General features: G+C 40.4%; 1 protein-coding gene across 3 annotated transcripts; it reads left to right on the forward strand.

Annotated features, from left to right (window-relative positions):
* The first annotated feature begins 492 nt into the window (after positions 1–492).
* reep2 (receptor accessory protein 2) lies at positions 493–11,827 on the forward strand. 3 transcript variants are annotated; one of them, XM_034231067.1, is made up of 8 exons: positions 493–802; positions 3,981–4,053; positions 5,593–5,669; positions 5,958–6,078; positions 6,201–6,314; positions 7,073–7,337; positions 8,521–8,690; positions 9,500–11,827. In XM_034231067.1, exons 1-8 carry the CDS (start codon positions 771–773, stop codon positions 9,581–9,583), a joined length of 936 nt encoding a protein of 311 aa, XP_034086958.1. In that variant the 5' UTR covers positions 493–770; the 3' UTR covers positions 9,584–11,827. The 3 variants fall into 3 exon arrangements, with proteins under 3 accessions (XP_034086958.1, XP_034086960.1, XP_034086959.1); XM_034231069.1 differs by having other exon boundaries at positions 495–802; positions 9,512–11,827; XM_034231068.1 differs by having other exon boundaries at positions 499–802; positions 9,506–11,827.
* Positions 11,828–12,068: the final 241 nt, after the last annotated feature.

Raw genomic sequence — 12,068 nt, forward strand, 5'->3', positions numbered from 1 at the left:
TACATTTTAGTTTTGGCTAATAATCTGGATCTCTAAAGTAACTAGTCATTCGTTTTGTCAAGTAAATATAGTGGAATAAAAAGAACAATATTTGCTGCCAAAAGGTAGTGGAGTAGAAGTACAAAGTAGCATAAAATAATAATACTCAAATAATCAGAATTCCCTTTTCAGAATCAGAATTCCTTTATTAGTCCCACAAAGGGGAAATGTGTTGGCAAAGTATAAATAGTAACACTTGTATAAAAAGGCATGCACAAAGTATTTAAAATAAAAATATATTCAATTTACAAAAGTACACATAGTAGTTGATACTAAGTAGCAGTATTAAATTAAAAATAAGTGTAGCACTGTAAAGTGGAGTGTGGTATACAACAGTCATTAGTCAAATGATTAAGTACAAGTACTCCAAAATCGTACTTGAGTAAATGTACTTCACTTGATTACAATACTGAAAAGGACTCATAGGAGGACGTAAGGGCCCCTTTTTTAAACTTGCAAATGACACGTTTCCCAGTGAGGCCCTGGCCCTTTAAGAGCCAGCTCTTCAGCAGCGGTGAGAGCAGAGAGCTGAGCCGGAGACTGCAGCACATCCTCAGCCGCTGCCCACCTGACAGCCAGCACCGAACACCTGACAGCCAGCACCGGACAGCCTCCCGGTTCACATCGATAATCACAGACCGCGTCCTGGTCGGGAATGGGGGGCACCTAGCCCGCTAGCTGAATAACTAGATTCCCCTTGAAGCGGTAAAGGCTTACGGAGCACCAGAAAGATGGTTTCCTGGATGATTTCGAGGATGGTTGTGTGAGTACGGGCTTCATCTGTTGTTGTGCTTTAACGTAAGCAGCGGTTCCTCCATTCATCAGCTGTCTGAGGCTCAACGCCGCGCCAACAAGCTAGCATATGTTGTCTGTCCCTATAAAGTTACATTTCAGTAATATAGACAATACTGTGGGGTAAAGTGTTAGTTATACACAGAGCTAAGCTGTATCTATACTAACCTATATAACCGTCGCTCTGTTTAGAGTGATGCAGTGCAATGTGCATCCAGCCAATGCTAGCCTCTGGTAGCTAACGTCTGCTGGCTAACCACCTGACACATAATGTGTTGGCAAGGAAAGAAGCTGCTGGCTGCCCACATTATTCAAGTGGAACCTGCTTAGTATGCTAGCCTCGCTGCAGACAAGCAAACAGCTTTTAGAAAACACCACAGCCTAAATATTGCTGGGCTGTAGATCACCAATGTGTGTATAATGTGAGGCTAAGCCCAGCAGCCCAGTCATGGATGTCAGTCTGTCCATCCTTCCTTCCATCCAGCCATCCACGATTTTACCTTTTATTAAGAGCCAGAAAAATATGTATTTGTTCCATTATTGCCACATGTTAGAGTGACTTTACAAATGCAGTGATCTGTGGAGTAGTACCAGCAGTGTAGGCCTAGACTTCCACCTGTACACACTACATCCCCACAGTGTGGATGACTCAACTAAAGCTAGCAGCTGATCCCTTATGCAGACATTTTTTCCTGCATTTAGTGTCGTCTTATATCTTTGAATTTTCAATCAGGATATTGTGTTGTCTGATCTCTGCCTCCACCAGATCTGGGTCATTCTACAGAAAAGGTGGAAGTGCTGTCACTTACTTTTGCAGACACCAAAATACATGACGTTGACCTAATACTCACATTCATTATATATGTTGAATAAATAGAGATTGTCTTTGCAATGGTACTAAATAAATAAAAAATGGTTTTATACGTAAATTGCAATTTATTTAAAATGCCAAGTTCAAGGAAATGCCTTGTCACTTTGATCATACATGGAAGTGGAGCCTATAGTTTTAATTTAAAAGATTTTTTTTTCAATAAATAAATCAAATTTACATAACATTACAAGCATTAAATATAACACTGAAATGGTAACAAAAAACGCAAATTATTATTATTATTAATAATATCAAATAAATGTCAGTCACCCAAAATTACTGTCTCTGAAGTGCCTCCTGTAACAAGAGATCATTTGAGACAGTGCAGTGGACAAAGACATAAGGAAAGTCAGATACTTCTTACTTTGTTTGTTAAAGGTGTCATTTTATCTTCAAATTTGACATGCGTCTTTCAAGTCTGTCATTAGTGTTACTCATTGCATAGCCCTAGGGGTGAACATTTAAATGTGAAAATGTATTTTATTGAAGAGTTAAACGATTTTGATATTGACTGAAGCCATATTTGGTCTGACACATTGCAGCCATTTTGTTAAAATGGTAGTGTTTTCTCCAAATTGTCACTGGTGTTACTCTTCTTCCTGGTAACACGTAACACCAGTGACATTCCTATACAAATAAGCTTTGTATAAAGTATACAAAAAATAAAAATACCAGGATGTCGTAAAGCTCGTCAGTGTAACCCCCAGATGATGGTGTCTTTGAAAGGCCCAGGTGTAGATTTAGCTGATTACAAATGTTCTGCTTGTCTGGGTTACATAAAGAGAGGATAACAATGGCAAAAATATATTTGTAGTGTATTTCAGCTGGCTCTTCTACTTTACTACACCACAGAAAGTTTGTTTTCATATCGCAGGGGAAAAAAAAATCGCAATGTCAGTTTTTTCCAATATCGTGCAGCCCTAGCTCCCATACTCCGACAGAACCTATTTAAATGCTAAGAAAAACACTGGATATGCAGCTGGGAGCACAAGTCTCATAGTAAAACACCAGTGCTTGAATTGGGCCGGTACTCACCGGCACTTCTTACTGAGTACCGGCTGACGCATGACAACAAATATGCCCAGCCGGCGGCATCTCATGACGCATCTCATGACTCGCCGCAGCAATAGACTAGAGCAGAAAAGACATCACATAACGTTAGCATTTCGAAAATGTTAGCGTGGCTTAATAATAGTGCGAAAAGACAGCGGTTGTCGCCAGACAAGGATTCCTTCTCTCCTTTCCTGCTGAAAGATGGTGAGTGTACTCAGGGACGAGGAGTCATTTAACCAGCCGCCAGTAGGAGTCAGGCTTTACTTTCTTTAATACCATAAAGAAAAAGTAAATCTGTTTACAGTTGTTTCATATGGATGTTGAGAGCTATCCATATCTGTTCATTTTGCTCTCAAAGTGCACCAGATTGATGCATCTAACTTCAATATTAAAAAAAATAAATCTTAAATGTTCCCAGGGGAGCATGCCCCCGGACCCCCCTAGATGGTGTCCGGTCCACTCCCCATTTATAAAAATAACACTTTACCACTGCACCTCCTCTAATCTCAGATGCACCCTGAGTCATTTAGTACAGTGAGCCTTTCTAAAATATACAGTAAAGAGACAAACCCACCAGCATTATAGGATATACTATGACTTTGAGCCAAATACTTGTTTTTGGGCTGTATAAATAAATTGACTTGAAACAGTTGCTGATTTAGAGTACTGGCACCTTTTGTTATTCCAATTCAAGCACTGTAAAACACAATGTGAAAAACGTTTAATTTTGGTTCAGATAAAGTATCATTGGTCAAAATCAGTAGTTTACAATGTACACACACAAACTAGTGACTTTCTGGACTCTATTGTCCCCGTTAGCCCTTCACTCAGCATTTACTGTAGCATCCTGTCTCATCAGCACAAATCATCACAGTGGTACAGGATGTGACCAGATGCACATCAAAGGCTCTGTGTGCATAGTGTCCCTATCTGCCCATGGACCAACACATGGTGACCCACCCCTGGTTCACTTTTGTTTGTTTTTCCAGTTTGTCCTGCTGCTGTCTTCCGGACTACATGAAATATGATATTTTTTTTACCAATAATCTGACGTGTGTTTTGACAAGCCACTGCCCATCAACTCTTTACTGTGACAACATCAGAGCCGACTTAGCTGACCTGCTTTTAAGCAGGAACACATTTCTTAGGTGTCAACACCCAGAGGCCATGTTGTCAAGCTGAATCCCCCTCCTCTGTCTGACCCACACTTCTCTGCTTTTTGCAGCCTTGCCTTTGGGACACTGTACCCAGCATATTCATCATACAAGGCTGTCAAAACGAAGAACGTGAAGGAATATGTGAGTATTACCTCTGGTTACAAAATCACAGCAGAATGCTTTTGAGCCCTGACTGCTCCGTTTGAACTTTTAAGATATGAAGCCCCAGGCTGCAGTTTGCTATTTATTAGATAGTGTTTTCAAGTTTGAAATGCACGTTGCAGAAAGTAATGTAATACAAAGCCCACGGAGAAAATGTAGGACAGGCACACACTTGCCATAGTTTTAAAAGGAGGACACATATTAATCATTTGGTGTATTTGATGTTGGCAGCACTGCCCTTTCTGTCTCTTTGAGCCCTATCACAAAATATCGCTAACCAAAATACCAAGCATGTTTAATACAAATGAGCATCTCACAGACGGCATGTCACAGCAGCTAACCTTCATGAAACTGGGTCACTGAGGCATCACAATGACTAAAAGACTAAGTAATACCTTCACATGTTTATACTAGTTCTTCTTTTACATGGATTTCATGTTTTAACCTTAATGGAAATACAAAAAAAACCACTTTCTTCAATATTGACTTTTTAAGACAGAAGAAAATACACTTTTTTTTAAAAGAGGACATTTATTTTACGTTTGAGAAACACAAAAGTCAGGGAAGTGTTTTGCCTAAGACACCCAGAGCTTGTCAAGTGCATGAAACCACCCCCTTGATGCCAACATAATTTGCAGTACAAATGTACACTCTTATTTGTCATGATGTCCTAAAACGGCAGCATCTTGACTATTAATAATAAAAAACTCGAACACCATCCATTGACAATTAAGACATTAACACCAAGCCGATAGAAAGTTTGGGATTTGACAGCATGTTAAATGAAATGTAGAGAGTATCTTAACATAGCACAATCAAGTGGTTATGATGTTCAGATGGAATAACCAGTGTTGCCAGTGGAAACCAGGATGAAAAGTAGTGTTTTTTTTTTTATAAATGGGGTCATTTATGCTTACCTCATCACTGCGAGGGAGGAGGAGGAGGAGAGTCTCCTCCTGGCAGTTTACCATGGCAACCCCCCCCCCTCCCTCCTTCCCCCAATGGCTGCTCTAGCTGATGGCCAAAGAAGGAGCACATGAGGGATGGAGGACGCCATTTTTTAGAATGGATGTTTTTATTCCCCTCTTGTTTGTCTTGTTTCTAATGAGTCACATGCTTTATCATTATGTTTATTTATAGGTCTGCGTGCATGTTGCCTGTAAATCCCCTTAAACATACTCTTACCGTTTGGTTAACATTTAATACATCAAGATGATTTCATTATTGATAACTCAGTGCCACTAAATCTAAGTGTTTGATATTGTTTCCTATTAAGCAAGTTGTTCTTTCATTTAGTTTGGACAATGACCTCCATTTCCCTTTTGTCTCCGGGACCTTATCCATGCACACTGATGTGATCTGACAGGACTGAAGCATATGTTGCACTTCTGCATTGTCACGTCTGTTTAGTCCACATGTCTCAGCATGTGCACACTGGATGCTGTAGGTTTTCATGTGCTATTTTTACGATGATCTCTCACCATCTCTCTGTGTGTGTGTGTGTGTGTGTGTTTCCAGGTGAAGTGGATGATGTACTGGATAGTGTTTGCATTGTTCACTACAGCAGAGACGGCCACAGATCTGCTCCTGTCATGGTGGGTCAGGGGCTGCTCATGATCACGCCTTGTGCCAAACTAGCTTGTAATAAATACTCTAAAATAATATTTCATCTATGTAGCTTTTGTCCTTGATATGTGTCCTTGATATGTGTCCTTGATACGTGTATTACAATGACTCTTTTTAATGATGCATTCTGCCTTTTCATACATCAGATCATTGTTACCATTTCCAATTGTATCTCTTAATAGCTCAGGTGTCTATACACTTTTCTTTCAAGTTTTTTTTTTCTTTTTCTCTGTGCTAACTCTTGTTTCATTACCCAGGTTTCCATTTTACTTTGAGCTAAAGATTGCCTTTGTGATCTGGCTCCTCTCCCCATACACTAAAGGCTCCAGTGTGCTCTACCGCAAATTTGTTCACCCAACGCTGTCCAGCAAAGAGAAGGTTGGACCTTTTAGGTTTTTCTCACAAATTATACTGGTGTCTCATATTTGTTTTGATTGTCATTGTCTTATTTGTACCAATACATTGTGTTTTTCCCCTTTATCTGTTGTCCTGTACTGTAGGAGATAGATGAGTACATAGCGCAGACCAAAGCCCGGAGTTATGACACCATGATGAAGTTTGGAAAGAGGGGTCTCAACCTCGCTGCTAATGCTGCTGTCACCGCGGCCAGCAAGGTGAGTGGTCTGCTGTGATAACTTGGAAAAATCAATTGTTACAAGTGTAATTACAAATATTTCCTTTTCACTATTATTGATGTTTATTTGTTGATTTCTCTATTAAGTGGCAACAAATATTCCCGAATCCAGGGTAAAGTCTCAAATGTATTTTTATTTCTCCCAGACCAATAGTTTTTGATTTGACTAATTATTGTAGCGCTAGATAATACAGTTCAGAGTGTTTCATGATAATTCCAGTGTTAAAAAACTTGAAATGGTCACATAAAGTTGTGTACACTACAAGATCAATGTTGTGAATTCAACCAAGTTTAAACCATGGTTTCCACCCTCTGTGGTCACATGGGCTGTGGCCTAAACATCTCTAATGTATTTATTTTTAGAGACCTGAAGTTGTATCTTCCTTAGCTTGGGAAGACTACAGTACCAGGATGCGCTATCATCATGAATGTGTCTTGGATTAAACTAGACGCCATGATTTAACAACTTAAAAAAATTCAGGAACATTATTATCCTGACTTTTGCCAGAAATGTAGTTCTGACATTCAGCTCTCCAACCACTTTCAGTGCCGTACATGCACCCCCTGCGTCGCTGTCTAGTGAACAGCTCAGGTCATTGCCAGATGTTTTCATGGAAATGTCTTTCCCCATGTCAAGGGTATTTTTTAAATCCTTGGTTTTGTTTAATTTGAGTCAGACAGAATTTGATATTTCCATGTTGTGACATATCTGAGTGTTTGATTTGCTGCGATGCCCAGGGGCAGGGCGTGCTGTCGGACAAGCTCCGGAGCTTCAGCATGCAGGACCTGACTCTCATCAATGCTGAGGATGAGCTGTCCCTGCACACTACGGAGACCCGCAAGAGACGGGACACCATGGACGACATGAGCTCAGGAGCCAGCACGATGAGCTCGGGGGCCAGCACGATGAGCTCGGGGGCCAGCACGATGAGCTCGGGGGCCAGCACGATGAGCTCGGGGGCCAGCACGCTGCCCCGGGCCAAGAGCACTGCTGCACGGCAGAGTAAGGCCACACACTCAACCCACACGGCCTCATTAGTGTGCAGAAACACAGGCATACACATCTGCATAAATCTATGCATCCTGTGTGTCATGTTTGCTGATTTGGCTGGAGCGTTACCCATAAGGCCTCTTTTGTTTAAATCTCATCAGAGCAGGACTGGAACAAAGTGGAGTCATGTGATTTAAGGCACTGCAGGATCGAAGGGGAGATGTGGAGTGGGGCGGGGGGGGTGAAAGCATGTGATTACAGTGGGAGGACTCTTTGTGACTGCTCTGCTGGCTGTGTGGGCCTGACGGGCTGTGGACTGAATACTGAGCGACACACAGAGGCAGAGAAACAATGATCCAAGTGGCACATTGTAGTTTATGCTTCTAAAGAAAGCGTGCTGAGAACTTAAAAACCCAGTAAAATCTTCAGGATGATTTGTACATGGATGTTTCTTTTCCGAACAATACAGTATATTGAAGGTCCTCTTACTGATTTTTCAAAGCTTTTAATCACCTTTCAGGTAATTAATGAATTCTTTTTTTTAATAATAACTACTGTATATAGTATGCTCCTGTAGCCGCCATACTATTACCAAGCACATTTATTTGATTTTTTCTAAAGGATTTTTCAGTCATAAAAAGAACACATTTGTAAATAGAAGTGGAGTTCTACTTTTTTTAATTTTATAGTAAATTGAAAATCTTTGGATTTTGCATTGGTCAAAGCAAGCAGTTTAGGCAATGTGTTGCCCCAATCCTTATTTCGGGAAGAATAAATGTCTTATACCTTAAATCATCTCATGCCCCCTCAGATTAATCTTGCGTCCCCTTCCAACATATCCCAGATCGGAAGAACCACCGCTGTAGATGGTAACGTTTGGTGAGGGACTTCCAATCCAGAGTCCCTTTGGGGCCCTGATGGCTTAGAACCGCAGACTGTGACCAAGGCACTCTAAAATAAATTGATGCACTTCTGAATACCCCTTAATTTATTTTTATTTTAGGGCAATAAAGAAAAAAATCAAATATTACTATATTTTTCGCCAAATACCTCTATATCCAAGTTGCACCTATATAATTGAGCTATTATGCAGCCTCTAAAACCAGAAAAAAGTGGTATTATACCGTATAGCCATCTTCCAACTTTAAACCTGGTGGAAACTACCTGGTCATTGGGTGTTTGTCCAATCCTGCAGCCCGCTCCTTGGCATCTGTGTCCCTTGCCGACGATGCGTCATCCCAACACGGCTCCGACCAATCAGACACGCGGACTGAACACTCTGATGAAGTGGATGAAGCAGTAGACAAAGCCCCCAAACGCACTACCAGTGTCAAGACAACCAAGAAACCTGCTGCTAAGACGGAGGTAAGGCCCACACACACACACACACACACACACACACACACACACACACACACACACACACACACACACACAGCAAAATGGGCCTAGAGAAAGCTGATTTAAAATCCTAGTTTTAGCAAGTTTGCTTTTAACAATATTGGCAGCTCTGTCATTTCCTCTGGAGAACAAATGGCGTTTCCAGAATTTAAATCTCTTAAATCCTACAGTTGGCTATAAAGTTTGAACACACTATATTTGGACCAAATTACAAGTTTTAAAAGGTATCCATACTTATTTTTGCCGTTCCGTATATCAACAATTTTCCAAAAACAAGACAAAGCTTTCATAGATCATTTTGTTTGTTTCTTGTTCAAATATTGCAGTAATGCAAGATACAGATAACAAATGCACTCTACATTTGATAGCATCTTTATTAGACCTCACCTGCATGTTAAATGTCCTTATCTTTCAAACCTTATGTTCTTACTTTGCAATGCAGGTCTTTTGATAAAAGTGTATATTCTCAAGTGGAAAGGGGTTACATTACACTTTGTCCTACAAATGTTTGCTCTGTTTCCCATTCACTTCAGTCAGGGTTATTTTCAGACCAGACAAGACTCTGTGTGATTTCTAAAACCCTTTGTCTCACCCAACTCAGGTTGAACCGTTTGAGCTGCTATCCATTTTTATATTGAATAGTTGTGTCTCTTTCCTTTTGTAGTTGTTAAATCAACTGTTGATTTGACCTGTTCCTCCTCTCTCTCTCTCTCTCTCTCTCTCTCTCTCTCTCTCTCTCTCTCTCTCTCTCTCTCTCTCTCTCTCTCTCTCTCTCTCAGACTCAAACTCAAACCAAGACAGTGAAGAAGCCAGTGAAGAAAAAGACCACGACTAACAATGCAGAGACGCCGCCATGAGGCCTGATCCATCCAGCGGCCGACTCTCTCCAACGCATATACACTGTATATATATATCAAGCACTGAAAATGTGTCACTCTTGCAGTTTTTAGAGCAAAGTGCAGGTACACTGTCTGTGGGCACCCTTGGGTTGGGAGCAGTTCTTTAACATTGGCTCGGTTGTTGCACATGTTTTCCTCACGCTTTGCTTACTGTGAGCTCATCCCAGATTCAACAGGCGGCCATGTTTTTTAGACAAGTTTTTAGTCTGATAATGTTTAGGCATAGGCTACATTTAATTAATTCTCCTTTTTTCTTTTACCCCTACACACATCTGTCTGTCCCTGCAGAGCGTTAGCTGCCCATGTTGCAGTTTTCCAGTCTCATTGATTCACCTCCTGTTGCTCTCATCGTGGCATTCTCAATAGAGGCTGATTTTGGGTGAAGTAACTCCAGTAAATACTACATTCTTTCTCCTTCCTCACTACAATTGGCGCCATTTTGTTTCTTCTGTTTCCTGAATGGTTCTTAAAAATAACTCTCTGGGTGCTTTCAAGTCTGGGTCCTCATCTGCACTTGATCATGATAGAAATCCTGAGTTGTTGTTTTCGGTGATCACCAGTTGGCTTTAAATTTACTGTGCCTGAGTTTTTTTTTCTTTTTAACTGAGGGGAAAGAAGTTGGTTGAAACGTCATTACTGTTTCACACGTAAAGGTCGCCACTTATAACTACAGCTCTGCTCACCCCCCATGTCCTAGCTTATGCAATTGTCTTGCTTTACTGGAGGACTTTGATCAAAACTGTTTTGGTTCTCTATTTTAACTTCTTGCATATTGGGCATCTCAGCTTGAGGAAGAGTTCAGCTTCCCTGCAGCGGCCTGTTTACCTCCTGAGTGAGTCTGACTCTGCTAAGTTAACGTCTCGCTCTCAGCAACTTGCTTCCTCACTGCTTTAATGTGACTTTCATCTCATATAGTACTGCTGATGGAGTGGTTTGTTTAGTGTCGGCTTAGTTATCCTGCATATAGACTCCACCCTGTTATTTAACACACTTCTGTTCTTTTGGTCATAAGATGTTGGTAAAAAGTATGTTTGGTTGTTCATAGCCAGGCCTCTAGGGTAAAGCTGTAACCCCCGTTCCATACAGTAGTCATGTGAGCAACATATCTGCTTTCATCACAGTAGAGGTGTGTGTATTGTTTGTGTTCAGCATTAGAAAGTCACAGAGCTCTGCACTTTTCCCCTCCTTTTCCCCAGCTGCGTGGTGACACTCTGCCTCGTTGTAATATCTATATCATAACCAGGATTAAGCGAAGCAATATGGAAATAATTGAACCAAAATCAACATCAGGAGACAGAGGAATTAGTTTCTGATCCCCGTGCTGTTGTTCCAGATGTGGAGGAAGTGTCAGACCAGGCTCCAGGTGTTTCTCAACATACTGGACTTGTGTTCTGTGGTGGGCTCTTCTGGTTGCCAGCCACTGCCTTTATGGTGGTTTCTTCCAAGAGCTCTAATGAGAGATTTAAAAGCATGATACTACTTCTGCACTCAGCACTGCTGTCTGCGGAGTAACACTAGTCTGAACCCCTAGGGGGAGACAAACCCCACCTCAACTGCTGGCAGAGTTAATAAATAAGATGTGAACACAATGTAAATAATAATCTTCACAGTATAAGCTTGCTTGCCTTACTCATTCTCTGGGCTTAAAAACATTTAATGTTTTAATAATTTGTTTGCTTTTTTTAATTCTTACTCTTGACCAATCTTATGTTTTGAAACGTGAAGAAGCTGGAACTCCAGTGTGGACTTCTGGTGTTAGACGTCTTGATCTTTGTATTTAGGTTTTGTATATTTAACATGTTTTTTTGTATTTTCTTGTTGTTTTTAACTTCTCTTCATCACAAAGTAAGAAATAACAGACTGAGTATAAACTGATGTTTGCACATATCGTGCTAGTACTCTACTCAGACCGGTTCTTAAGTATTTAGGACCAACAGTCTGTTTACAACAAACAAAATACATGATTTCTTATCAGGATTCAACCCTTTGTTTTTATCTTGTGTCCATGCCATTTGCAGAAATGTGTTAATTTATTTCCTCTGTTTGAAATCAATCCTGTAAACAGGGATTTTCATTTGTATATGGTTTGTGCCAATTCTTAAAGCTCCATGTGAAAAATAATTACAATGTGTGCTGAGACAATGGTATCTGACAAGGTCATGTATCAGTAATGAAACTACTAATAAAGGAAATCAAATCAGAGGGTCACTATCTTTTGTGCTGTTGAAAACAATCCCTGTGTAGCTGGAAGAAGGAGCAACCTCCATATATATGCGCTTTGAGCACCAGGAAAAGTGCTTTATAAATGTAATGTAATATTATTATTATTATTATTATTATTATTATATATCTTGGTTTATTAAAAAAACTAAAGTAAAATTATCAAATACGACTTTTGTAATGTAACGCAGTGCTCTGATTTTGCACTGTTGTGTCTGAAGTG

This window comes from Gymnodraco acuticeps, unplaced genomic scaffold, assembly GCF_902827175.1.
Source record: "Gymnodraco acuticeps unplaced genomic scaffold, fGymAcu1.1, whole genome shotgun sequence".
Taxonomy (NCBI): domain Eukaryota; kingdom Metazoa; phylum Chordata; class Actinopteri; order Perciformes; family Bathydraconidae; genus Gymnodraco; species Gymnodraco acuticeps.

Coding starts and splice junctions, on each gene's coding strand:
- reep2 (XM_034231067.1), top strand. CDS start 771: ATGGTTTCCTGGATGATTTCGAGGATGGTTGT. Junction 803..3,980: donor ATGATTTCGAGGATGGTTGT/GTGAGTACGGGC, acceptor TGCTTTTTGCAG/CCTTGCCTTTGGGACACTGT. Junction 7,338..8,520: donor GAGCACTGCTGCACGGCAGA/GTAAGGCCACAC, acceptor CCAATCCTGCAG/CCCGCTCCTTGGCATCTGTG.